The 23,587-nt window shown below is 52.2% G+C and overlaps 4 protein-coding genes across 15 annotated transcripts; 2 read left to right on the top strand and 2 right to left on the bottom strand.

The window, feature by feature from the left end:
* Positions 1 to 3,294: 3,294 nt before the first annotated feature.
* Positions 3,295 to 8,107, top strand: LY6G5C (lymphocyte antigen 6 family member G5C). 2 transcript variants are annotated; one of them, XM_005553490.4, is made up of 3 exons: positions 3,295 to 4,544; positions 5,524 to 5,691; positions 7,672 to 8,107. In XM_005553490.4, exons 1-3 carry the CDS (start codon positions 4,424 to 4,426, stop codon positions 7,833 to 7,835), a joined length of 453 nt encoding a protein of 150 aa, XP_005553547.3. In that variant the 5' UTR covers positions 3,295 to 4,423; the 3' UTR covers positions 7,836 to 8,107. The 2 variants fall into 2 exon arrangements, 1 of the variants encoding a protein (XP_005553547.3); XR_012434000.1 differs by lacking the exon at positions 7,672 to 8,107 and having other exon boundaries at positions 3,295 to 4,041.
* A 2,591-nt stretch (positions 8,108 to 10,698) lies between these two features.
* LY6G5B (lymphocyte antigen 6 family member G5B) lies at positions 10,699 to 13,479 on the bottom strand. Its single transcript, XM_005595975.5, has 3 exons — positions 13,197 to 13,479; positions 12,922 to 13,050; positions 10,699 to 12,341 (listed from the first exon to the last, which is right to left on the bottom strand). Exons 1-3 carry the CDS (start codon positions 13,252 to 13,254, stop codon positions 11,941 to 11,943), a joined length of 588 nt encoding a protein of 195 aa, XP_005596032.4. The 5' UTR covers positions 13,255 to 13,479; the 3' UTR covers positions 10,699 to 11,940.
* A 651-nt stretch (positions 13,480 to 14,130) lies between these two features.
* CSNK2B (casein kinase 2 beta) lies at positions 14,131 to 18,032 on the bottom strand. 2 transcript variants are annotated; one of them, XM_005553514.3, is made up of 7 exons: positions 17,930 to 18,032; positions 17,264 to 17,346; positions 16,213 to 16,315; positions 15,534 to 15,649; positions 15,016 to 15,091; positions 14,680 to 14,869; positions 14,131 to 14,352 (listed from the first exon to the last, which is right to left on the bottom strand). In XM_005553514.3, the coding sequence occupies exons 2-7, from the start codon at positions 17,333 to 17,335 to the stop codon at positions 14,262 to 14,264; spliced, it is 648 nt and encodes a 215-aa protein (XP_005553571.1). In that variant the 5' UTR covers positions 17,336 to 17,346; positions 17,930 to 18,032; the 3' UTR covers positions 14,131 to 14,261. The 2 variants fall into 2 exon arrangements, with proteins under 2 accessions (XP_005553571.1, XP_065399072.1); XM_065543000.1 differs by lacking the exon at positions 14,680 to 14,869.
* Positions 18,033 to 18,251: 219 nt separating this feature from the next.
* Positions 18,252 to 22,364, top strand: GPANK1 (G-patch domain and ankyrin repeats 1). 10 transcript variants are annotated; one of them, XM_074038500.1, is made up of 4 exons: positions 18,252 to 18,581; positions 19,177 to 19,318; positions 19,607 to 20,334; positions 21,740 to 22,364. In XM_074038500.1, exons 3-4 carry the CDS (start codon positions 19,709 to 19,711, stop codon positions 22,182 to 22,184), a joined length of 1,071 nt encoding a protein of 356 aa, XP_073894601.1. In that variant the 5' UTR covers positions 18,252 to 18,581; positions 19,177 to 19,318; positions 19,607 to 19,708; the 3' UTR covers positions 22,185 to 22,364. The 10 variants fall into 10 exon arrangements, with proteins under 10 accessions (XP_073894601.1, XP_045246081.2, XP_065399066.1 ...); XM_045390146.2 differs by having other exon boundaries at positions 19,610 to 20,334; XM_065542994.1 differs by having other exon boundaries at positions 18,252 to 18,566.
* The last annotated feature ends 1,223 nt before the right edge of the window (positions 22,365 to 23,587 follow it).

The raw sequence follows: 23,587 nt of genomic DNA on the forward strand, positions 1-23,587 counted from the left end.
GCCTCCAGTATGAGGTGCTGGACTGGCTCTGGGCTGCCTGCTTGGGTTGAGGGTTTGCTCCTAGGAGAGGCATGTGTTTCTCGCACGACTGTCACAAGCGAGTGAGGGCTACGGAGGTGGAGGGCCCGAGAGGGTGGGGAGCTCAGGCGTCAGCGATAGCCAGATTTCCGTCCACCCATCCGTCCGTCCGTCCGTCCATCCATCCATCCATCCATCCATCCAATCAAGCCATACCGGATTCCTCAGGAATCCAGTCATTCATTTATATTTAGGTTAAAGACCCTCTCTCTGGTTCCTCTCTGGAACGCAGTCTCGAGCCGCTCCCGGAGCAGACCAAGGCCGTCTCCTGGCCGGGTCATCTACAGCCCCGCCCCTCATTTGCCTCGCTCCATTCCCCTAACCTTGGCGTTCTGTCGTCAGGCCCCGCCTTCTTTGTTTCGTCACTCGGTTGCTTACCTTAACTCTAGGTAGGAGCACTCAGCAAGGATACTGTCCTCTGCTGCTGTTGCCATGGCGACTATTTCAACGCCCTGCCTCTTCACCCCAGGAAAACCTTAGCGGAACCCGTCACCATGGAAACGAACTCTCCGGACTCCTAGCACGCATTGGGCTGGCCCTGCCCCGTCGACAGGGGAGGAGCAAAACGCAAACAAAACGGGATTAATTCCTCAGAGGCCGCGCCCCCTCCTAAGAAGGCCCCACCCTGTCCCGGTCTCACCCCTCCTCGAAGTACTAATTCAAGGAAATACTCCGCGAATAGTGAGGGAGTGTCTTGCCCCCCTGTTCCTTCAAGGCCCACGGTCGCTTGATTCCACAGGAAGTCCTCCCGGACCTCTCAGGGTGATCCCCTCCGGAAGCCCAGCCTCAGCCTCGCAAAGCCTCTAGTCGTTGACCTTTTCGTTGCGATTATATTCGAGAGGGAGCTTCAGAGGGCGCCATGAGGTTCCCCTGAGCTTCCCCTTTGCCCTTTGCCCTCTTCGCTTCAAGAGGAGCCTTGGCTCTCTGATTCTTTTTATTATTTATTTTGTTTTTTTTTTTTTTTGAGGCGGAGTCTTGCTCCGTCTTTATATTTAGGTTAAAGACCCTCTCTCTGGTTCCTCTCTAGGACGCAGTCTCGATCCGCTCCCGGAACAGACCAAGGCCCTCTCCCGGCCGGGTCATCTGCAGCCCCGCCCCTCATTTGCCTCGCTCCATTCCCCTAACCAGGCTGGAGTGCAATGGCGCGATCTCGGCTCACTGCAACCTCCTCCTCCCGGGTTCAAGCGATTCTCCTGCCTCAGCCTCCTGAGTAGCTGGGACTACAGGCGCGCGCCACCACTCCCGGCTAATTTTTATATGTTTAGTAGAGACGGGGTTTCACCATATTTTCTAGGATGGTCTCGATCTCTCTCTCTTTTTTTTTTTTTTTTTTTGAGATGGAGTTTCTCTCTTGTTGCCCAGGCTGGAGTGCAATGGTACAATCTCAGCTCACTGCAACCTCCACCTCCCGGGTTCAAGCAATTCTCCTGCCTCAGCCTCCTGAGTAGCTGGGATTACAGACGCATGCCACCATGCCCGGCTAATTTTTTGTCTTTCTAGTAGAGACGGGGTTTCACCATGTTGGGCCAGGCCGGTCTTGAACTCCTGACCTCAGGCGATCCACCCGCCTCAGCCTCCGAAAGTGCTGGGATTACAGGCCTGAGCCACTGCGCCCGGCAGGATCTCTTGACCTTGTGATCCGCCCGCCTTGGCCTCCTAAAGTGCTAGGATTGCAGGCGTGAGCCACCGCGCCCGGCCCTCTGATTCTTTTTGTCTATCGCTCTGTGCACTCATTCATTCAAGACATTTATGTAGGTGCCCGGCGTTCCTCCCCGGTTCTCCACTACTCTGGCTTTTCTCTAATACAATTTATTTTATTTTATTTTATTTTATTTTATTTTATTTTATTTTATTTATTTAGGACGGAGTCTCACTCTGTCGCCCAGGCTAGAGTGCAGTGATGTCATCTCGGCTCACTGCAACCTCCGCCTCCCAGGTTCAAGCGATTCTCCCGCCTCAGCCTCCCGAGTAGCTGGGATTACAGGAGGGTGCCACCACACCTGGCTAATGTTTTTGTATTTTTGGTAGAGACGGGGTTTCACCGTGTTGCTCAGGCTGGTTGCAAACTCCTGACCTCGAATGATCCCCCCACCTCGGCCTCCCAAAGTGCTGGGATTACAGGCATGAGCCACCGGGCCAGGCCAATTTATTTTATTTTTAAAGTATTATCATTGTTGTTATTTGAGACAGCAGTGGCGCGATCACTGCAGCCTCGACCTCCTGGGTTCAAGCGATCCTCCCACCTCAGCCTCCCGAGTAGCTGGGACTAAAGGCACACGCCGCCACGCCCTGCTAATTGTTTTCTACTTTTTCTTGTAGGGATGGGTTCTCGCTATGTTGCCCAGACTGGTCTCCAACTTTTGGGCTCAAGAGATCCTCCCTCCTTGGCCTCCCGAGGTAATGGGGTTACAGTTGTGAGCCACTGGGCCCAGTGTAAGCCACTGCGCCCAGCCTAATACAGTTTGTTGTTGTTGTTATTTTTGTTTTTTTGAGACGGAGTTTCATTCTTGTTGCCCAAGTTGGAGTGCAATGACGTGATCTCGGCTCACTGCAACCTCCGCCTCCCGTGTTCAAGCGATTCTCCTGCCGGTGCGCGCCACCACGCCCGGCTAATTTTTTGTATTTGTAGTAGAAACGGGGTTTCACCATGTTAGCCAGGCTGGTCGCGAAATCCTGACCTCAGGTGATCCACCCACCTCGGCCTCCTAAAGTGCTGGGATTATAGGCGTGAGCCACCGCAGTCCGGCTGTAATATAGTTTTAAAATTTATTCATTCGAAGGCTCTTGGGGAGTGCTCAGTGGCGTCCCTGTTGCCTCTCATATTTCTTTCTTCCCTCAGTCTTTTTGGGAGGGCCTCTCCCGTCTGTTTCTTCCCATCTTCCCTGTTATCATCCTGAGACTGGATAGTTCTTGGATAGTCTGGGAGGTAGCAGGGAACCCGAGTTCGGAGCCTCGACCGACCAGAACCTCCAGACGGGAAATTGGAGCAGGTGGTGTCGTTCCCGGACGCTGAGGACGCTCTCCGCCCCTAACCCACAGCCAAACGATCCTAAAAGTAAAAACACGGAGTTTCTGAGTCAAGACTGAGCTGGCGGGGTGGGGACCGAATAGGCGAGGTTGGGAAGCCCAGCGGGTCCCCAGCGGAGTAAACGGGTGAGACGCCTCGTGCCGCGGTCTCCAGAATTCGCCTGGGAGGTGGGGTGGCGCTACGGCGCCGCCTTTCTGGGGAGCCGCCTCAGGCTCTGGATGTCCGCTGGGGCCAGACGTTTGGGTCCCGACCTGCGGTTCGCACTTACCAGGTTTCTTCCCCTGGGAACAGAACTTGAGCAGGGGGCCACCCCCGCGTCCTACCGGAGCTCTGAGGTGCTGTCAGGCGCGGAGAGCGAACGCGCAGCGCCAGATTCTGTGGGCGCCGGAGATCAGGCCCACTGAGCCGCAGCTGAACTTAGGCGGGGCAGGAAAAAGGATGAGGTGGGGGAAGGCGCTGGGTTCCCGGAACCCCAAGGGGACACTGAGCTGAGTACGTATCGCTTGGGATCCAGGTGTCCTCGTTTTGGGATGTCTGGCAGGTGTCCCCAGGGTATGAGAAGTGGGACTGGGCACCCCCTATTTTCTGGTGTGTTTTTTTGTTTGCTTTTTTTCTTTTTTTTTTGAGACGGACCACGTTTCCTATCTTGGAAAATGGTACCACTTCTTTGTGCAAGCCTACCCCAGTTCCCTCATCCCTCGTTCAGTCCAACAGCAAATCTGTCCAGTCTTCTAAATGTATCTCAGGTTCAGTAGCCCCGCCTCCTCGTCCCTGCCCGTCTTCTGCTGGACCAGTCCGCCATCTTGTGACCGGACTTGGGAATAGCGTGCTACTTCCCGGCGGCCTCCACTCTTGACCCAAATGCAATGTGCAGCCATGGCAATCTTTTACAAACAGAAATCGGATCAGGTTACTCCTCTGCCGAAATCCCTCAGGTCAGTGGTTTAACTGTCGAGGTGCTCCTGGCAGCACTCTGCCCTCCCCACATCATTGACGATTGACTTGTCTCCCCTACTAGACTGTGCCCTGTGAGGGTGGAGACTTTGTGCACGGTTGTATCCCCAAGACCTGATGCAGTGATTCAATAAACATCTGTCCAATTAATAGGAAATAAAGTTCCCTTTCTCATTCCCCTATTGCTGGACCCCTGCCCTCAAGCAGGATGTTATGCCCCAGAGTGGCTGTGGGTGAGAACATTCTGCCCCTCTGGCTGGTCTGGCACTGATTTCCACCCTGAGTTGGTGTTGCCTCTCTCCTTCCTCTTGGCCAACCTCTCTTCCACCAATATAAGCCCAAACTGGAGGCCAGCAGGCAGTCATGCGTTTTATGGCAGGCCCTGCAGGGAGCCAGAATCCGGGTCCCATGTGCTTCCACAGCAGCCTCCAAGCCCTGTACACCGTCCTCTTAATAGTGCTGGTCATGATGAGCTTGGTGTTTGGTAAGTGGTTCCAAGGGTTCAGAAGGGTCTCCTGGCCTGCTGGATGGAGAAACCCACAGACACCAAGCGTCTGGGTACATTTGTCCAGGATGCTCAGGTAAACCCATGCAGGAGGAGAGATGGAATGGATGGGTTTGGTGGGGAATGCCTGCTCATGGACTGATACGCAATCTGAAGATTTATTTATTTATTTATTTATTTATTGAGATGGAGTCTTGCTCTGTCTCCCAGGCTGGAGTACAGTGGTGAGATCTCGGCTCACTGCAACCTCCGCCTCCCGGGTTCAAGCGATTCTCATGCCTCAGCCTCCCGAGTAACTGAGATTACAGGCACGAGCCACCATGCCCAGCTAATTTTTGTATTTTTAGTAGAGACAGGGTTTTGCCATGTTGGCCAGGCTGGTCTTGAACTCCTGACCTCAGGTATCTGCCCACCTCAGCCTCCCAAAGTGCTGGGGTTACAGGCATGAGCCACCACACCCGGCCTCTGAAGATTTCTAGTGACCACCCCAGGGCTGTCTCACTTCACAGCAGTGACCTGAATAGAGATACTGAAGGAATCTTCTCCAGATCTGAGGGCAACATGGAATAGGGAGGTTTAGGGAGTGTGCTGGATGACAGAACTAGAATCCACAGGATAGAACAAGACTGAGTCCAGCCTGCTGGGCTCCCCACTTGGCTGCAAAGCACCAGCCACAGAGACACAGGATTCAAAGTGTTCGTTTAGCACTTTCCTCTGCCTCACACCAAATGCTCTGCTGGGTCCGGGGACTTGTTAACGTGTGGCCTGGCCTTAGGACCAGAGGAAAAGGGGGATGTATGTGTATGCAGTTGGGGAAAGAAGCAGAGAATTGGGGCTTTGATGGTTTTCTGAGATAGGAAGGGAGGGAGCAGTGGGGTTGAGTGGCCTGCAATCAGACAGTGGTGGGGTGTGAGGGAGAATGGGGTGTGAGTGGGGTCAGCACTTCTCTGTGTTCTAGGTAAGTTTGTTCCTGTCAATTGGGAACGCCCTCAACCACTTCCAGTCCCCAAATACCTGCGCTGCTACCGATGCCTCTTGGAGACCAAGGAGTTAGGGTGCCTTCTGGGATCTGACACCTGCCTCACCCCGGCTGGCAGCAGCTGCATCACTCTCCACATAAAGAACGGTAAGTGACCTTCTCCTGTCGTGGGCCCAGCACTCTCCCAAACTGAAACTCTCTCAGCCTCCTAAGCTGCACCCCAAGTCTTCTTCCCATAATCCCATAGGACACTGCTGTAATCCTGTCTTTTTATTATTATTATTATTATTTTTGCTGCTCTGTCACCCAGGCTGGAGTGCAGTGTCGCAATCTTGGCTCACTACAATGTCCACCTCCCCAGTTCAAGCAATTCTTGTGCCTCAGTCTCCCAAGCAGCTGGGATTAAAGGTGCATGCCACCACGCACAGCTAATTTTTTGTATTTTTAGTAGAGATAGGGATTCACCATGTTGGCCAGGCTGGTCTCGAACTCCTGACCTCAGGTGATCCACTGACCTCGGCTTCCCAAAGTGCTGGAATTACAGGCATGAGCCACCGCGCCCAGCCTCTCTTTCCTTTTCTTCAGAGCCACACTCTGTCTCCACTTCCACTACTTTCTCTCCTCAATCTGTAGCTGAATAGCTTCCACCCTTTCAAGGTGTGCAGCTTTGATGGGGACCCTCCAGATCTCCACGTGCCCTTGCCTGTCCTCAAGCTGCCTGCTTCCCCATCTGTGTGCTGTTACTGCTGGCGTTGCTCTTCTCCTGCATCCTCCACTGCTTCTTCAGTCTCCTTCATGGAGTGTTTTCTCTCTGACCCTTAGTGGTTCATGTTCACCAAGGTTTGGTCCTTAGCTGTGTTCCCACTTCATATACTCAGAGGATTTTATCTGCTTTGCTGGCTTCAACCAGCAGCCACATACCACTTCCTTCTGAATCTGAATATTATGTCAAACTATTCTCCTCATATCCCGTTGGCCATTGGACATCTCCCTCGCTGAAAACTGACTCCTTCCTGATGCCTGCTCTTCCACCGACCCCCCCACCTTCCATAAGTTAGCAAAAACATAACCATAATATGTGCTAGGCACTATTCTAAACACTTGCAATCCGCTGAGGCAGGTATTACTACTATCCGCATTTTACAGATGAGGAAACTGAGGTGCAGAAAGGTCATAACCTTGCCTGAGTCTCACAGATGCTGAGCCAGAATTTGTGATGGCTCCAGAGATGGTGCTGTCAACAACCACTGCATGCAGCAGCCTGTATTCAAATCCTCTCATTACCCTTTTAACATAGCCGATGCACAGACATGCGTCAAATATCAGAGTATAAAGTACTGTCAAACCAAAGTCTCCCGCTGCTACCCTAACCCACCTGGCTCCCCTGCACACATAACCACTTTTTTTTACTTTGTGGATGATCCCTCCTGCAATCTTTTATGCACATTCCACCCTGCACAAGTATGCTGTTTACTATTTTTTCACCTCTTTTTCTCCCCCCCAGCAAGATAGTAGCATCCCACTGTAAACATTATTCTGCACTTAACAGTTAGGGGAATTGAATGTTCCAATATCAGTTTGTGAACAGCTTCTTTGTTTTATTGACCTGCAGTGTACTACTCCATAGCATGGGCATATCACAGCTGATTTCCCCATCCCACTATTAATGGGCATTTCGGTCATTTCTCTCAAGCAGGGCAGCAGCAAACATCCCTGTACATGACTTCTTGGGATGCAGGCACAAAGATTTTTCCCTGTTACATATAACAGCAGCAGACATCATCTTATTCTCTTACTTTTGATCTGAAAAATAAATGACAGAACACCTCCTTCCTGCCACCCAATCTCCAAAACATTTCCCAGCTTTTTCTCACATGGTCCTATGGTGCTAGTTCTCCCCACTTGGCTCAGTAGCTCCCAACTCCCCCTCCAACCATTTCTTTTCCTCCAGCCTTGCATGGGCACTTCAGTGGAGTTCCATGGCTGGTGAACACTGGGCATGTCCACCCATGCCTAACCACAGGAATCTTTTCTTTTTCTTTTTTTGACTTATGAGTGAGGGGATGAGAGGATTTGGGGCTCCTCCTGGGGACTTCCGTATCACTGGTGCCTGTGGTCCCTCCCCAGGCAGCAATTCTGACGTCATGGTGAGTGACTGCCGAAGTAAGGAGCAGATGAGTGATTGTTCACATACCCAAACTTCTCCGGTGTCTGGCTTCTGGATGTTCTCTCAATGCTGCTTCCTGGATTTCTGCAATGACCCTCAACACAGAGGGCACTATATTTCTTAGTGTGACTGCAACAACCTTTGGTGTAAAATTCTACCAGTTTCCAGCCACCTTCCTGACTTCTTTCTGGGCTTGGCCAGGACTTCTAGTCCCTCATACCAGCCCTCCTTGGCTCCCTCCAGTCAGTGGACCCCAGCCTTGGCTCTTCCTCTTGGTTGGCACCCTTCAGCACCCTTACTCCCACTCTGCACCCCCAGCCCCACCGCCCACCAGGTTTCCTCTCTTGTCCTTAGTCCCTGGATGTTTCTCCCAAATAAATTTGTGTGCAAACTGTTTAGTATGTCTCTTTCTTCTGGTGGAGGTAAAGGCTGAGGGAGGTGCACCTGCCTGACTGCCCTACCATGGGGCAGGTAAGGGGCCCCCAGCTCTGCTGAGGTCTGCTCCTGTCCTGCCTTGGTATGTGATTCGTTCTAGACACAAAAAGGGGAAAAGGAAATGAAAGCCCTCCTATGGTGAACGCCAGAAAGTTAGTGGGTATCCTCGGCAGTGCTGTCAGACCGGAGCTGTGTAGGGGCTGGAGGGGTTTAGAGGGCTATGTTGGTGGGAGGGGGGCTGCAAAAGGACCAGGCTAAGGTAGGAGGAGGTGGGCGAGAAGGCCACTCTTTTTTTTGAGACAGAGTCTCACTGTCGCCCAGGCTGGAGTGCAGTGGTGTGATCTTGGCTCATTGCAACCTCTGCCTCCCAGGTTCAAGCGATTCTTCTGCCTCTGCCTCCCGAGTAGCTGGGATTACAAGCACATGCCACCACGTCCAGCTAATTTTTGTATTTTATTAGTAGAGACGGGTTTTCACCATGTTGGCAAGGCTGGTCTCCAACTCCTGACTTCAAGTGATCTGCCTGCCTTGGCCTCCCAAAGGGCTGGGATTACAGGCGTGAGTCACCCCCTTGAGCCGAGAAGGCCACTCTCAAAAGAGACGTTAGACCTATTGGAGTCTTGGTCTCTTCAATTCCGGGGCAAGTTCTTCAGCCTCTGAGGGTGTCTTCCAAGTTGACCTGCTATAAACCTGGGCCTTTCTGTGTCTTATACTGACGTCAGAGGTCACGGAGAAGGGTGGACCTAGCAAGGTGGGGGTTGGGGGGCACATTAAGGGTTTGTACCTCTCTTTGTACTCCAACTGCTTCATGACCTAATTATCATTGGTGTCTTCCGTCAGAGTACAGGCCACAGAGATTTGTTAACACGTGTGCAAAACACTGTAGGTAAAAGTAGATGCTTTATGATACCATTTCCATCAAGCACAGACAGAACTCATCTAAACTACTACCAGTCAGGACAGCAGCTCCCCCAGAGAGCTGGGAAGAGCTCCTGGGAGGGGAACAGAGGCAGGCTTGGCTGCAGGTAAATGTCTTCACGCTGATTTTGTGGCTGGTTACACAGATGTGTAGTTTACAAAAATCTATCTTGTGATATGTGCAAGCTTCTGAATGTTTTAACAAAAAGGTTTGAAAATAAGTAAATCAGCCAGGTGAGCACGGTGGTGTGCATCTGTAGTCCCAGCTACCTGGAGGCTGAGGCAGAAGAATCTCTGGAGCCCAGGAGTTCAAGGCCAGCTTGGGCAACATAGCAAGAACCTTAGGAAAAAAAGCTGAACATTGTGTATGCATTTGACTCTAGGGCAAATATATTTTTTTTGAGGGGGAAAAGGCCCTAACTTCCACTTATGTATGCACATTTACATGCGCCTTCTCAATCATCTGAGGCACTATCCCTACCTGACAGGTGACCAAGGTGAGGCTGAAGAGACTGACGTACCCAAGTGGTAGAGGAGCTGGGACTGGGCCTGCCAGCCACAAAGCTGCACTGCTTTTCAGCAAAAGGTTTCATAACCCAAGCACTGGGCTGCAAGACTTGGGAGGGCAGACACCTGGCTGTACTCATCTGGGAGTCCTGCTGCTCAATACTGAGCCTGACTCAGAGCTGCGTTATGTCCAGCATGTTTATCCAGTGTATGGAAAAAGCTGAGTTGTATCCATCATTGCTTTCTATACATTTGCACTATTTCAAAATTAAAATATTAACATGAAGATCCAACCACTGCAGCCCAACATCAGTGCTCTCACACTTTGCCCCTCAACTTGGGCCCCCGAGAGGGCATCATGGATGCCAGAATCCTTGAAAAGAACTAAGGAATGGCAAGAGTCCAGGGCCCCAGCAGCAGGTGACTCTGGGATGTGGCTCTAAGTTCCTGAGTCTTTCTGGTTTAAAGAGAAAGTTTTTTTTTTTTTTTTTTTTTTTGAGACAGAGTCTTGGTCTGTCGCCCAGGCTGGAGTACAGTGGCATGATCTCAGCTCACTGCAGCCTCTGCCTCCTGGGTTCAAGCGATTCTCCTGCCTCAGCCTCCTGAGTAGCTGGAATTAGACACCCGCCACTATGCCCAGCTAATGTTTTTTTTTTGTTGTTTTTAGTAGAGACGGGCTTTCACCACGTTGGTCAGGCTGGTGTCGACCTCCTGACCTCATGATCCATCCGCATCGGCCTCCCTAAGTGCTGGGATTACAGGCAAGCCACCGTGCCGGGCCTTTTTTTTAAGACAAGAGTTTCACTCTTGTTGCCCAGTCTGGAGTGCAATGGTGCGATTTCAGCTCACCGCAACCTCCACCTCCCAGGTTCCAGCAATTCTCCTGCCTCAGCCTCCCAAGTAGCTGGGATTACAGGCATGCGCCATCACGCCTAATTTTGTATTTTTAGTAGCGATGGGGTTTCTCCATGCTGGTCAGGCTGGTCTCAAAACTCCCAACCTCAGGTGATCCGCCTGCCTCAGCCTCCCGAAGTGCTGGTATTGTAGGCATGAGCCACCGCGCCCTCTTTAATCTGTGTTGACCTGCCCACACCTTAGCCTGACCCCACGAACAATGCGACACCGTCTTAGCCCAGTCCCAGTTTATTGTGGAGGGAAACAGCGGACATGGAGCTGAGCAGAACAAACCCTTCCCTCTCCTCCCACAGGCCCCTAGGGAGGTGGGTGTCAGGACTCAGTGAGGTGAAATGGGGCCGAGGAGGCCAGAGACTGACGAGAGAGGACAGAAGGCAGAACAAGACCAGGACAGGCGGGGTTGGTGGAGACAGTGAGGCAGGGACACAAGATTGCCAAGTCAGGGCATCTGCACAGAATTCTATTCCTCATCCTTTTTTTTTTGGAGACAGAGTCTTGCTGTGTCACCCAGGCTGGAGTGCAGTGGCGCAATCTTGGCTCACTGCAACCTCTGCCTAGCGGGTTCAAGTGATTCTCCTGCCTCAGCCTCCTGAGTAGCTGGGATTACAGGCGTGTGCCACCACACCTGGCTAATTTTTGTATTTTTAACAGACAGCGGGTTTTACCATGTTGGCCAGGCTGGTCTCAAAATCCTGACCTCAAGTGATCCGCCCACCTCAGCCTCCCAAAGTGCTGGGATTACAGGAGTTAGCCACCGTGCCCGGCCTCCTCATCTTTCTTGCTGCTAGTTCAGTCTTAGAGATGGGAAACAGAGCTGGATCTAAATAGGCAGGTGACTGGATTGAGGGCGATGGGGGATACTGGAACACTCAGACGGGGAAGGAATGGAGGAACCACTGTGCCTTTCCCAGGTCAGCCTGTCTGGGCAGAATCCACACTAGAGATTCTTTTCTGGGGGGAAGAACAGCACCAGAGCTCGGCCAGGCACGGTGGCTCACACCTGTAATTCCAGCACTTTGGGAGGCCAAGGCGGACAGATTACGAGGTCAGAAGTTTGAGACCAGCCTGACCAACATGGTCAAACCCTGTCTCCACTAAAAATACAAAAAATTAGCTGGGCGTGGTGGTGCACACCTGTAGTCCCAGCTACTCAGGAGGTTGAGGCAGGAGAATCGCTGGAACCCAGGAGGTGGAGGTTGCAGTGAGCAGAGATCATGCCACTGCACTCCAGCCTGGGTGACAGAGCGAGACCCCGTCTCAAACAAACAAAAAAACGGCACCAAAGTTCGAGAAAATTACACCAAAGTCATATAGATGCTAGTGGTACAACAGAGGGAGGCCTAAGAAATCACAGTGACCAAAGAATATGGGTGTTTTCAGAGAGGGCAGTGCAGGATGCTGAGGGTGTTACAGAAAGATACTTGCACAGAGTGGAATTCAGGAAGGGTGAGGTGTCAGAGTCCAGGCTGGGGAAGAAGCAAAAGTCCTGAACTATTGAGGAACAAGTACATGCGGCGCAGCTCAGCAAAAGACAAGCCCAGGTTCAGGGGCAATGTGACCACGGGGTCCAGGCCATCAGGCTCCTTCCCAGCATGGAAATTGGGGACGGGTAGTGAGAGGTTCAGGGCCTGGTAGAACCACTGAATCTGGGAGTCAGACAGAGGCAGGGCCAGGGGCCTGTCATGGGGCTCCGGCAGGAAGCTCTGGAGTTGGGGGCTTGACCAGGAGTTGCAATAATCGTACTGGCAGCACTGGGCCTGATACCAGTACTCTACGAAGTAGGTGTTGCGTTTTTCTTGGCAGTGGTAGGAATAGTATTGTCCACAGCCTCGAATGACGAAGCGAACCTTGACATCTGAGGGAGAGGAGAAAGCTGATAACCCCTTCCAATAGCTTCCCATAGTCCATGAACCCCTGCTACGGACTTTTCCCATCCCTCACCCAGACCTGACTGACTTCTAACCCAGACTCCTTCAAGAGGCTAGAAAAGTGAGCTCTGCTGGCCCCCTAGAACCTTAAACCCCTCCTTCCAAGACTTTTTTTTTTTTTTTTTTTTGAGACAGGGTCTGGCTCTGTCACTCAGGCTGGAGTGTGGTGGCACAATCTTGGCTCATTGCAACCTCCGCCTCCTGAGTTCAAGAGATCTCCCACCTCAGCCTGCCGAGTAGCTGGCACTATAGGTGCACACCACCATGCCTGGTTATTTTTTTGTAGAGACAGGGTCTCACTATGTTGCCTAGACTGGTCTTGAACTCTAGAGCTTAAGTGATCCACCTGCCTCAGCCTCCCGAAGTGCTAGGGTTACAGGCATGAGCCATTGCACTCAGCCCCTCCTTTCTTGTACCCCATGCCCGGAGCAGCCCTGATCTGTGAGAGGAAAGAAGATCAAGCCATTGGCTGCCCCACCAGCAGCCCCTTCCTGGGACCTTATTTACCATAATAGATGGTGATCACCATGCATGGGGATGAGCTGCTGATGGTACACTTCTCTGAGCCTGAAATGCATCCTACAGAAGGGTCTTCTAAGAGGCAGAAGTGGCAGGTCCGGATGTCGGGAACAGGAACTGGGAAGGCAGAAGGAGGGATGGGGCACTGGGTCACTCTCAGATACCCTGGGCCAGTAGGAAGCCCGAGTATCCATGGCCACGTTCCACCCCCTTCCTGAACTCAATTACCCCTTCCTCCCTCCCTGCCCCTGGGCCCCACTTACCCTTTCCCACTGTGAAGCCCACCATGACCAGCACACCTACAAGTATATGGGCCTTCATTATGGAATTCTGGGGAGACGGGCAGTTCCTGAGGGATGCCCTGAAACCCCACCTTCCTGTGACCACACTCCTTAATCCTGAGTTGCAGGGTGGTTTTGACAAGGTCTGAGGAGCTGCTGTAAATGCAGAGCTATATTCCTGCTTGGGGCAGGATCCTGGTTGGGAAGGAAGTTATTAACTTGGCAGGAGGGACAGCATGTCCTCACCCACAACGTCTGGTTCCTGAGTGTGGGAGCAATGGCCCAGACGGGGTAATATCTGGGCACTATCTGGTTCTTTATCCAGTGTCTACCTTTGTCCTGCATACCCTCCAAAGACCTACTCCCTCCCTTGGAAAGTCCATGGCTTAGTGTCTATCTCTGCCACCATGTGCTGTCTTCCTCATATAACAGGGCCAGTCCCCACTGTGCTGGGACAACCTGGCCTGGAAATCAAGCATCCCCATCCTTCTGAGATGGGCAGTCCCAGCTCCAACAGCAGGCAGCACACACACACATCACTGAGCAGTAATTCTGGACCTTGTCCCACCTCATTCCACCCTTAGTTATACTGACTTTAGGGCTACTTTTCCTTTAAAACTGAAAGATGGAGTTGCTGATTAAGCACCTTACAGTATAGACAGACAGTTATAGGTATCCAAATACTTCTCATCTTTAAAACATGCTTTTTCTGTCTTTTCCTTTTGACCTTGCACTTCATCACACACAGTCCTAGGAATTCTGTTCTGCTCTATACTAAAAACATCACCCAATTCACTGAGCACAAATCTGTCCTGGTTTTCAATCTGGGGAGGGTGGGCTGGGCCATGAGGGCCCCTGGAGTCCAACACACCATCACCTTCCCTTCCCCAACCGCAAGCACCAGCAGACTAGCTCATGGCCTTTTCTTCCACTTTATTTCATATTCCCACCACAATAATGACTCCTTTAATTTAAACTAAAAACCATACAGGGTTCCTGAAAGGGTGGCAAAAAGGAAAGGAAGTGCAGGACAGGTGGGGTAGGGAATCAGCGAATCGTCTTGACTGGGCTCTTGAAGTTGCTGGCGGCTTGGAGCTGCAGCTGGTAGGCCATCGGATGAATCTTGAAACCGTAGAGCCTGGACCAGGGCAGAGGTCAGAGAGGCAGTAGCATGAGCCCCATCCAGACCCTGCTAGTCACCTGCATTCCCACCTCCCCACCTGAACTCCTCCATGGACCTGCTCAGAGCTTAAGCCTAGTGGTTCCCAACTTCTCAGCTCAAGAACATTCTATGATAAGGTAACTGAAGCACAGACAATCAAATAACTTTCCCACAGTCACTCCGCAGGGAGATGCCGATTCTGGGAGAAGCAGGCCTCAAGAAAGGGCCATGCCCCATCCTCCCCTCTCTCTGGGGGATCTTAGGCCTTTCCTTTGACCCTTAATGACTCTCCCTGCTCCCTACCTGGGCACAAACTGGTTGGCGGGTCTCTTGGGCCGGTACTCGGGATGCACCATGAAGAGCATGTGAGGGAAACCAGTGCCAAAGTAGGCGCCATCCGTGTGATGGTGTCTCGATGACTTGGGTGTGTACACATCCATGCACTTGGGGCAGTAGAGCTTCACCATGGCTTCACCTGGGATGTCTGAAAGGCCTGGGAGACAGCCAGACTCAGCAGGCCAGGTATCTCCCTGTTCCTACTTAACCTCCCCTCAGGACTCAGGCCCCAAGATGCTGAGCCCTAACTCCTTCCCGTAAGACTGCCACAAGGTGCCTTCCTTTCCCTTCTTCAACACTCACCGATGGGAAGCATTGGCTGGTTCTCACAGTACACACGAGGACAGTAACCAAAGTCTCCCTGCTGGTACTTTTCCAACTGAAGTGAATAAAATGGAAGGGGTTGGCAGGTAGGTGTGAAGAGAAGAGGCAACTCCCTTCTCAGCTCAACCCATATCACTCTGTCCCCCACTCCTCCCACCTCTGTCCAGAGGCCCCTTCTCTGGCCCAGATGGGCTCTCAAACTCCTATGTTGCCTTTCTTCCAGTTAGGCAGGCTACAAACCATCAGAGCCATTTGTTGTTTGTTCCCTGAGGAAGAGGCAGTCTATCACAACTCTCTGTTCAAGGACTGTCTCCCTCCCTGAAAATTATCCCTTCAGGATGACCCCCAATCAGAATTCAATTCCCAGGCCCAAGCCTGGGGTTCTTCTCCTCTTCTCAGCCAGTTTCCTTAAACAAGGCTTAAACATGACTTCTTGCTGCAGGAACCTGTGTCCCTTACTGCTCAGAAGGAGGCAATTAGGAGCAGAGAGGCCTCACCATCTGGGCAATGCCACGGTTGGTAAGGATGTAGCGGGCGTGGATCAATCCATAAAGCATCTCGGCAGCCTGCTCAATCAGGTCACTCTGGTTGGGGTTGTCTTCCAGTTCTTCATCTGAAACACAGCCCGGCCAAATGCAACCACTTGTTTTTCAGCTTTCCTAGGTGCCCTGCCCATATCCAGGGGGTGCGGGCTATTCAGTTCGCCTGGCACCTACTTTTGGGCCTTACCCCATCCAACATCTGGGCATGTGACCCAGAAACCTGGGCTTCTGACCCTTGCGCCAACCCAAGACAGCTCTGTCTTCTCTTCACACCTCTTTAGCCTCCGCTCCCCACTCTCCCTCCCAGCTCCCTCCCCGATACATAACTGCAACAATGTCAATGCAAAAGATGAAACTCTAGACTGGAAGGTGCAAAGCAGGAGAAATAGCAAACCAGACCCATGAGGAAACATATTTTGGAAAACATCTGAATTGTGGATTTAGAAAACATGGGAACAAGTGATATACGTCACAAAACTAGACACAGTCAGGTGGAGGATCAAAATAAAGCATGAATTTGGGGTTAAAGAAATCAGAGAACCAAAGGAAATTTCAAAATTCAAGTAAGTGAATATAGATTTGAAGAGAAAAAAAGTGCATGCACACACACAAAACAACCCTGAGGGTGCCTCACCAGGCTCCAGGTCCAAGATCATGTCTAGAGCTTGTCGATAGTGAGGAACCTGCTCATTGAGTCCAGTAAGATTAAATTTGTCCTGGATGTAGTCTTCATCCACCTGTTGGGACATGGAAGCCAAGAGGGAACCCATATCAAAATCCCCATCTTTGACCTGGGCAAAATGCTCTAACTGATGCCTTATCATCAACACAACTGCATCTGTTCCGCTTGTTTCTCACTCCCAACTCAGCAGAAGTACTTGCGTCTCTCCCTAGTTCACCTATACTCCCTCCCATAAAGCTTTGGCTTTTCTTTTCTAAGGATAAGCAGGTACAGCAATCTTTTTCTTAGACATTCTTTTCAAGATCTCTGTCCCTACTCCTGTACTCCATCTCTAGGAACCAGTTTTGTCCTCTCAGCTGGCTGAGGAGGATGGAAGCTGAACGGCATGGTTTCTGAACAAAACATTTCAATACGTAGCATTTCAATTTTCCTAACAGCCAGCTGAGACAGGTACTAGCAGTACAACTTTAGTAATAAAAGATACAGGCTGGGCGCAATGGCTTATGCCTGTAATCCCAGCACTTTGGGAGGCTGAGGCGGGCAGATCACCTGAGGTCTGGAGTTTGAGACCAGCCTGGCCAACATGGTGAAACCCTGTCTCTACTAAAAATCCAAAAATTAGCCGGGCGTGGTGGCGGGTACTTGTAATCCCAGCTACTTGGGTGGCTGGAGCAGGAGAATCGCTTGAACCTGGGGGGCAGAGGTCGCAGTGAGCCGAGATCGCACCACTACACTCCAGCCTGGGCGACACAGTGAGACCCAGTCTCAAAAAAAAGATAAAGAAAAAGACACAAATTGCCTGCTGGAGGGTGGCAGAGTCGAAACTTGGGCCCCAGTTTTGCCACTTTAGCACAGGTTCGTCGGGGGTTATTGAGGGGACTCTTCGTTGATGGGAAGTTTTCAAGTAGTATGTAAGAGAACAGTGTAGAAGTGGAATACGTGAAGGAACATCTGGTGGGAAGATATGTGAAGCCAGCAAGTAGGGAGGTCGAAGAGAACTCACTTCACAGAAGAATTCATTGCCACGGAGCCCACAGAACCAGGAAATCCAGGACACCTCCTCTGAGCTGCTCATCTTCACGTCAGCTGAAAAAAAGAGTGTCAGTAAAGCTCAAGTTCTCCTTCCCTGCCTCGGGTATCCTCCCTCCTCCCACATTAGAACCACCCTTTCTTAAAGGATCCCAAACTCTGAAGCACTCCTCTCCAACTCCTCCAATTTACATCTCAGTTCCCTTTTCTTTGACGTTAAACATTCTTTGGGGTCCCACCACTTGAAAGAAGCCAACAGATACTTTGACCCACCAGCCCGACCCACGTCCCTGGAGCTCCCGAAAGCCAGGGCCCTCTCTTCTCTGTGTCAACTCCGGCAGGGACCTCGACTCAGGCTCCGTACCAATGCAAGTCTCTGCACGACCCCGGCGCCTTTCCCAAGGATTTCCAAGTTTATCACTCTCAAGCAAGAATCGGGCGCCTCCTTTTCTCAAGGGTTGGGGGCGACTGTCAGGTCCCTTTCACCGGATTCCACACATCCCCCCTCCGCTCCTCAAGCCACCTCTCCCTCCTTGCCGGACCTGGTTGCTTCCTCCCCCCGCCCCCATATCAAAGTGCGGAGACCCATGTGCGGCTCCCAGCGACAAGCGACTAGGAGCAGCGAAGACCTCAGACTCACCAGCTGGACGGGGACCAGGACTGGGGTGGGGTAGGGAAGTTGCTACTTCGAAGGAACGGCGGCGACCGCTACAGCGCAGGCCGCGGACCCGACCGCGGCAGGCGAAGTGGGGTGGGGGGAGTGGAAATTGGGGAGGGTGGGGAAGAGGGCAACACGCAAGCGCCAAGGGTCAGGTGCCGCGGTGGATGCCGGGACGCGGAGTCCCCGGTAGAGAGAGAAACCGGCTAAGTGAGGGAAAGCGAACTACCAATCCCAGGATGACCCGCGCACGACCTGGCTGTCACGAAGCCCCGGAGGAGGACGCTTGCGGGCGGGGCGCAACGAGAAGCCACCGGAAGCGGAAACCAGGTATGGCGTTCGGGGCCTGGGAGCCTGGGCAATACAGTTGTGTGCTCACTGGGCGAAGAAGCTGACTTAGGGCGGGGAAAGGAGGGAGCCAGGCTGGACCCCTCCTCGCAGCTCTCCTCACAGTTGCCCTCTAGTCCCGACGCGGTGCTGCTTCCCTGGGGACTGGCCTATCCTTGGCCAATGCGCTGGGTCCTTATTGCCTGTTGGGCCCCTAGTGCGAGTCAGTCCCGCCAGAGACCCTTGACGGGCCTTCTGTTTTACTCCGGGCTCCGGCCTCATGAGGCGAGAGGTGCGGCTTGGCTCCGTGCGTAGGGACTTGGGTTGGGAGGGCTGGGCTGGGCTGGGCTGGGCTGGGCTGGGCTGGGCTGGGCTGGGCTGGGTGAGAACCAGAACGGCCCAGTGCGCTAACCTGAGGTGGTGCCAGCCATTCTGCTCGTCCCCTTGCACTTCTCCATTTCCCCTTAGTCTCTAAGTGTGACCTTCGAACCCTGGTCAGAGTAATGGTGAGGGGCAGGCGTGACGTTATTTCATTACACGGCTTCTCGGCATTCCACAGGTTTCCCTCCGCCTCCTGAGGGCCTTTCCTAACCCAGAGAGTGGATTCCTAGCTCCAGAAAATGGGCTTGGAGCGGGGGCCACGTAGAGGAAGGCGAAGGGCATTGTGGGGGCGTTATGTAAAAGTAGGACCCCAACCGACAGATCCTAGCGCTCGCGCCACCTGGGCGCGCGGAGCTTTGCTCGTTTACTATTGGAAAAGTTCCAGCGCGGGAAACTGAACCGGGAGCTTTGCGCACGCCTGAGCCATCAAGTAATGTGGGTGGTGGTTTTTGTTGTTGTTGTCGCCACGCATGCGTCTCCGTGCCGTGTGGCTATTTGATTGTGTCAACTCTGCTGATCAGAATAGCGCCATTTTGCGTTACGGAAGCTACACGGCAACACGTATAGGAGCCTCTCCCCGAGATCTTCTAGGGAGTGACCCGTCTATTTTTGTTTGGGAAGAGGAAACTCCGAAATGGGATCACGGAAGACTTAAAGGGCCAGGTTTGATTTTTTTTTTTCCTACTGGTATGTCTGTTTTACGGGGTGAGAAAGTGATTTCAGAAAGAGGCTGGTATTTATTGTTGGTAAGGATGGGGGTGGGGGCCGGACGCAGGACCTCTGGACGACTGTCTCATGGAGTTTGATTAATCTTTACTAAGGAGCAAAGTCGGTATTGTAGGGTTTCGTGTTTTTACGCATATACTCTCTCCCTTAGACCCTGCAGAGTCTTAAGTTGTGGGGTCACTTTAGCGGCAGGAAAGTGTTTTTGACTACTTTTTCTCATCCCAGCAGGTCCCTGAGGCTCTGGTTGCTACAGAGTCACCAGGAGCTTGGCTTGCTTGTCGCATCCTTCCCTTGCCTGGTATCATTTTCTCAGTTCTCCCAAAAGCCATGTCCCAGCCCTTCCTCATCACCTTCACCCCAGCCACTGACCCCAGCGACCTCTGGAAGGATGGGCAGCAGCAGCCACAGCCCGAGGAGCCAGAGTCCACCCTGGATGGAGCTGCAGCCCGAGCTTTCTATGAGGCCCTTATTGGGGATGAGAGCTGCGTTCCTGACTCCCAAAGATCTCAGACTGAACCTGCCAGAGAAAGAAAGAGAAAGAAAAGAAGAATCATGGGGGCAGCTGCAGCAGAAGCAGTGGCAGAAGGAGTATCAGGAAGATATGGACAAGGGAGATCCCTTGAGGCTGAGGATAAGATGACTCACCGGATACTGAGGGCAGCCCAGGAGGGGGACCTGGCAGAACTTAGGAGACTGCTGGAGCCCCATGAGGCAGGAGGAGCTGGGGGGAATATCAATGCTCGGGATGCCTTCTGGTGGACCCCACTGATGTGCGCTGCTCGAGCGGGCCAGGGGGCAGCTGTGAGCTATCTCCTGGGCCGTGGGGCTGCCTGGGTGGGGGTCTGTGAGCTGGGTGGCAGGGATGCGGCTCAGCTCGCTGAAGAAGCTGGCTTTCCTGAGGTGGCCCGCATGGTCAGGGAAAGCCATGGAGAGACAAGGAGCCCAGAGAACCGGTGAGGGGAAACTTTAGCTCAGACCCCTGTCTCATTGTGTTCTGCCTCTCCCAGCCACTCCACACCAGAGGCCCCAGCACAGTGCTGAGTTCTTTCCTTATCCTCATGTGTAGGTTGACAAGGTAGTATAGTCAAGTGGTTATGAATATGAGCTACCTGGATTTAAAGCCTGATTTCACTTACTTGGGCAAACAACCTAATGTCTACATGTTCCAGTTTTCTCATCTTAGAAATGGGGTAGTAAGGATTGTTGTTAGGATTCAATGGGTTAATATATGTAAAATGCTAGAATAGTGCATGCTGCATAGTATGCAATATATGAATGTTAGCTGTAGTCATTATCACTAGTATCCCTCCCCTTGCCCAAGAGTTTGCTAGGCCTGGTTACAATTTTTTCTTTTCAACTCTTCTGCTCTGGGTCCCACAATGGTTTAAATAAATTTGTTTTTAAGACCAGTAGTGAGAAGGAGGGGAAAAGTAGAGTAAGGAGTTTGATCTGTAACTGAGTGAACAGTCATTTCAGATAACACCACCACCTTTGGACCAGCCTGGATTCCCTCATTATTAAGTAGGAAGGAAGTCAATTTGTCCTTTTTTTTTTTCCCCAGACAAGGTTTTACTCTGTCACCAGGCTGGTGCGCAGTGGCGTGATTTCAGCTCACCGCAACTTCCACTTCCCGGGCTCAAGCATATTTTTTGTAGAAAGCAGGTTTTGCTGGCATGGTGGCATGTGCCTGTAATCCCGGCTACTTGGGAGGCTGAGGCAGGATAATTGCTAAGGTGGAGGTTGGAGTGAGCCAAGATCATGTCACTGCACTCCAGCCTTGGCAGCAGATTCAAGACTCCATCTCAAAAAAAAAAAAAAAAAGTAGGCTGGGCACGGTGGCTCAAGCCTGTAATCCCAGCACTTTGGGAGGCCGAGACGGGCGGATCACGAGGTCAGGAGATCGAGACCATCCTGGCTAACACAGTGAAACCCCGTCTCTCCTAAAAAAAATACAAAAAACTAGCCGGGCGAGGTGGCGGGCGCCTGTAGTCCCAGCTACTCGGGAGGCTGAGGCAGGAGAATGGCGTGAACCCGGGAGGCGGAGCTTGCACTGAGCTGAGATCCGGCCACGGCACGCCAGCCTGGGCGACAGAGCGAGACTCCATCTCAAAAAAAAAAAAAGTAGGCTTTGCCATTTTGCTCAGGCTGGTCTCAAACTCTTGAGCTCAAAGCGATCTGCCCACCTCTGCCTCCCAAAGTGTTGGGATTACAGGTGTGAGCCACTATGCCTAGCCGGCAATTTGTTCCTTAGCAGAAAAGCTGAAAGGATCCTCTCCTACCCTGCCAGCCCTCTCTCAGGCCTCAACTCTTCCCCTTTTCCTTCCCCTGCCGTTAATGCTTTTTCTTCTTTTTCTGCAGGTCTCCTACTCCCTCCCTCCAGTACTGCGAGACCTGTGACACCCACTTCCAAGATTCCAACCACCGCACATCCACTGCTCACCTGCTGTCACTGTCCCAGGGTCCTCAGCCTTCCAGCCTTCCACTTGGGGTGCCCATCTCCAGCCCGGGCTTCAAACTCCTACTGAGGGGGGGCTGGGAGCCAGGAATGGGACTGGGACCCCGGGGTGAGGGCCGTGCCAACCCCATCCCCACTGTCCTCAAGAGGGACCAGGAGGGACTAGGCTACAGATCAGCACCCCAGCCCCGAGTAACACATTTTCCAGCTTGGGATACCCGAGCTGTGGCTGGGAGGGAGAGAGCCCCTCAGGTGGCCATGCTGAGCCGGAAGAAGGAGAGAAGGAGGGAGGAGAAAGACAGGGCTTGGGAGCGGGATCTAAGGACTTACATGAACCTTGAGTTCTGACTTTGGTAAAATCTGACCCCGGTCTGCTGCTGAAGTCTGAACTTGGGCCTCTGACCTGGGCCCTTTGACTTCCCCTTCCTGGGATCTGCCCAGGTGCAGATCCTCAGTTTTTGGTCAGTGGACTCTGTCTTTGTAAGAGACGGGCTGAGAGTGATAAATAAATCAACCTTTTGTGGTTTATTCACTTTTCTGGAAGCTATTTTGAGGAAGCCAAACAAGCCTGGGAGCCACATGCAAGTCCCACCTGAGCCAGAAGGGGCAGCCTCTCCAGGTGGCAATGATAAGGTCACCTCCCTGCCAATCTGGGTTCACTTTCAGGTCCCAGCCCCTCCTGGGAGTGCCCCACCTATTCTTTCAACCCTCCTGGACCATGAATTGCCCAGCTCCATGCAAGTCTCACTTCCCCCAAGAGGAGTTCCCTGACTACAGCCAATTCACTGATTTCACAAACATAAGTCCATATACTATGTGCCAAGAATACAGGTAAAGACATTCCCAACCCTCAAAAAAGTTCATGGCTGAAGGGGGAAACAGCCATGTTATCAATTTTTTTTTTTCTTTTTTTTTGAGACGGAGTTTCGTTCTTGTCTAGGCTGGAGTGCAATGGCGTGATCTCGGCTCACCACAACCTCCGCCCGCCAAGTTAAAGTGACTGCCTCAGCCTCCCAAATAGCTGGGACTACAGGCATGCGCCACCACACCCAGCTAATTTTGTATTTTTAGTAGAGACGGGGTTTCTCCATGTTGGCCAGGCTGGTCTGGAACTCCCGACCTCAGGTGATCTGCCGGCCCCAGCCTCCCAAAGTGCTGGGATTGCAGGCATGAGCCACCACTCCCAGCCCATGTTATCAAAAATACAGGGTAATAAGGGAAGTCAAAGAAGGCCCCTAGAGATGAGAATGGGTTAGGGTTTTGCTGGAAGAGGTCAGTGTGATAGGAAGGCCTACGATTATTAAGCTTAGATGAACTGGGACCAGAACTCTGGTCTCCAAATCTAAACTTTAAGTCAAGCTTTTTCATTCCACCTATTTGTGTACACTTTTCTTTCCCACACTTCCCAACCCTCCCACCACCCATCCCCTTGTCTTGCTCATGCCAGGCACAAGAAGAGCTCACTGTTGTGAAAAGGAATTAAAATTTGCAGAGAGGGGGAGGGGAGGGCTGTTCCAGTCGCAAGACTCCTCATTTTTTCCTTTCTAGGAAAGCCTTTCATGAAGGCTTGGATGCGAAATGGAGGAGTGGTGGGGAATGTGGAGAAGAACCCAGGGGCAGGGGGCTGTAGGGGGGCGACCCAGTTCAGGGGAGCATGAGAAGCTCGGGAAAATGAGGAGTTGGGTTTAAATAAAGGTCCTGGCCCTTGCTAATCTCAGCTTGGCGCTCCGTGGTCTGGCGCGCACGGACAG

Source organism: Macaca fascicularis, chromosome 4 (genome assembly GCF_037993035.2).
Source record: "Macaca fascicularis isolate 582-1 chromosome 4, T2T-MFA8v1.1".
NCBI lineage: Eukaryota > Metazoa > Chordata > Mammalia > Primates > Cercopithecidae > Macaca > Macaca fascicularis.

Coding starts and splice junctions, on each gene's coding strand:
- LY6G5C (XM_005553490.4), top strand. CDS start 4,424: ATGCGTTTTATGGCAGGCCCTGCAGGGAGCCAGAATCCGGGTCCCATG. Junction 4,545..5,523: donor CATGATGAGCTTGGTGTTTG/GTAAGTGGTTCC, acceptor TCTGTGTTCTAG/GTAAGTTTGTTCCTGTCAAT. Junction 5,692..7,671: donor CACTCTCCACATAAAGAACG/GTAAGTGACCTT, acceptor GTCCCTCCCCAG/GCAGCAATTCTGACGTCATG.
- LY6G5B (XM_005595975.5), bottom strand. CDS start 13,254: ATGAAGGCCCATATACTTGTAGGTGTGCTGGTCATGGTGGGCTTCACA. Junction 13,051..13,196: donor GGGCTTCACAGTGGGAAAGG/GTAAGTGGGGCC, acceptor CTGCCTTCCCAG/TTCCTGTTCCCGACATCCGG. Junction 12,342..12,921: donor GGTGATCACCATCTATTATG/GTAAATAAGGTC, acceptor CCTCTCCCTCAG/ATGTCAAGGTTCGCTTCGTC.
- CSNK2B (XM_005553514.3), bottom strand. CDS start 17,335: ATGAGCAGCTCAGAGGAGGTGTCCTGGATTTCCTGGTTCTGTGGGCTC. Junction 15,092..15,533: donor ACCGTGGCATTGCCCAGATG/GTGAGGCCTCTC, acceptor TATTCACTTCAG/TTGGAAAAGTACCAGCAGGG. Junction 14,353..14,679: donor GCCAACCAGTTTGTGCCCAG/GTAGGGAGCAGG, acceptor GCCCTGGTCCAG/GCTCTACGGTTTCAAGATTC.
- GPANK1 (XM_074038500.1), top strand. CDS start 19,709: ATGTCCCAGCCCTTCCTCATCACCTTCACCCCAGCCACTGACCCCAGC. Junction 20,335..21,739: donor ACAAGGAGCCCAGAGAACCG/GTGAGGGGAAAC, acceptor CTTTTTCTGCAG/GTCTCCTACTCCCTCCCTCC.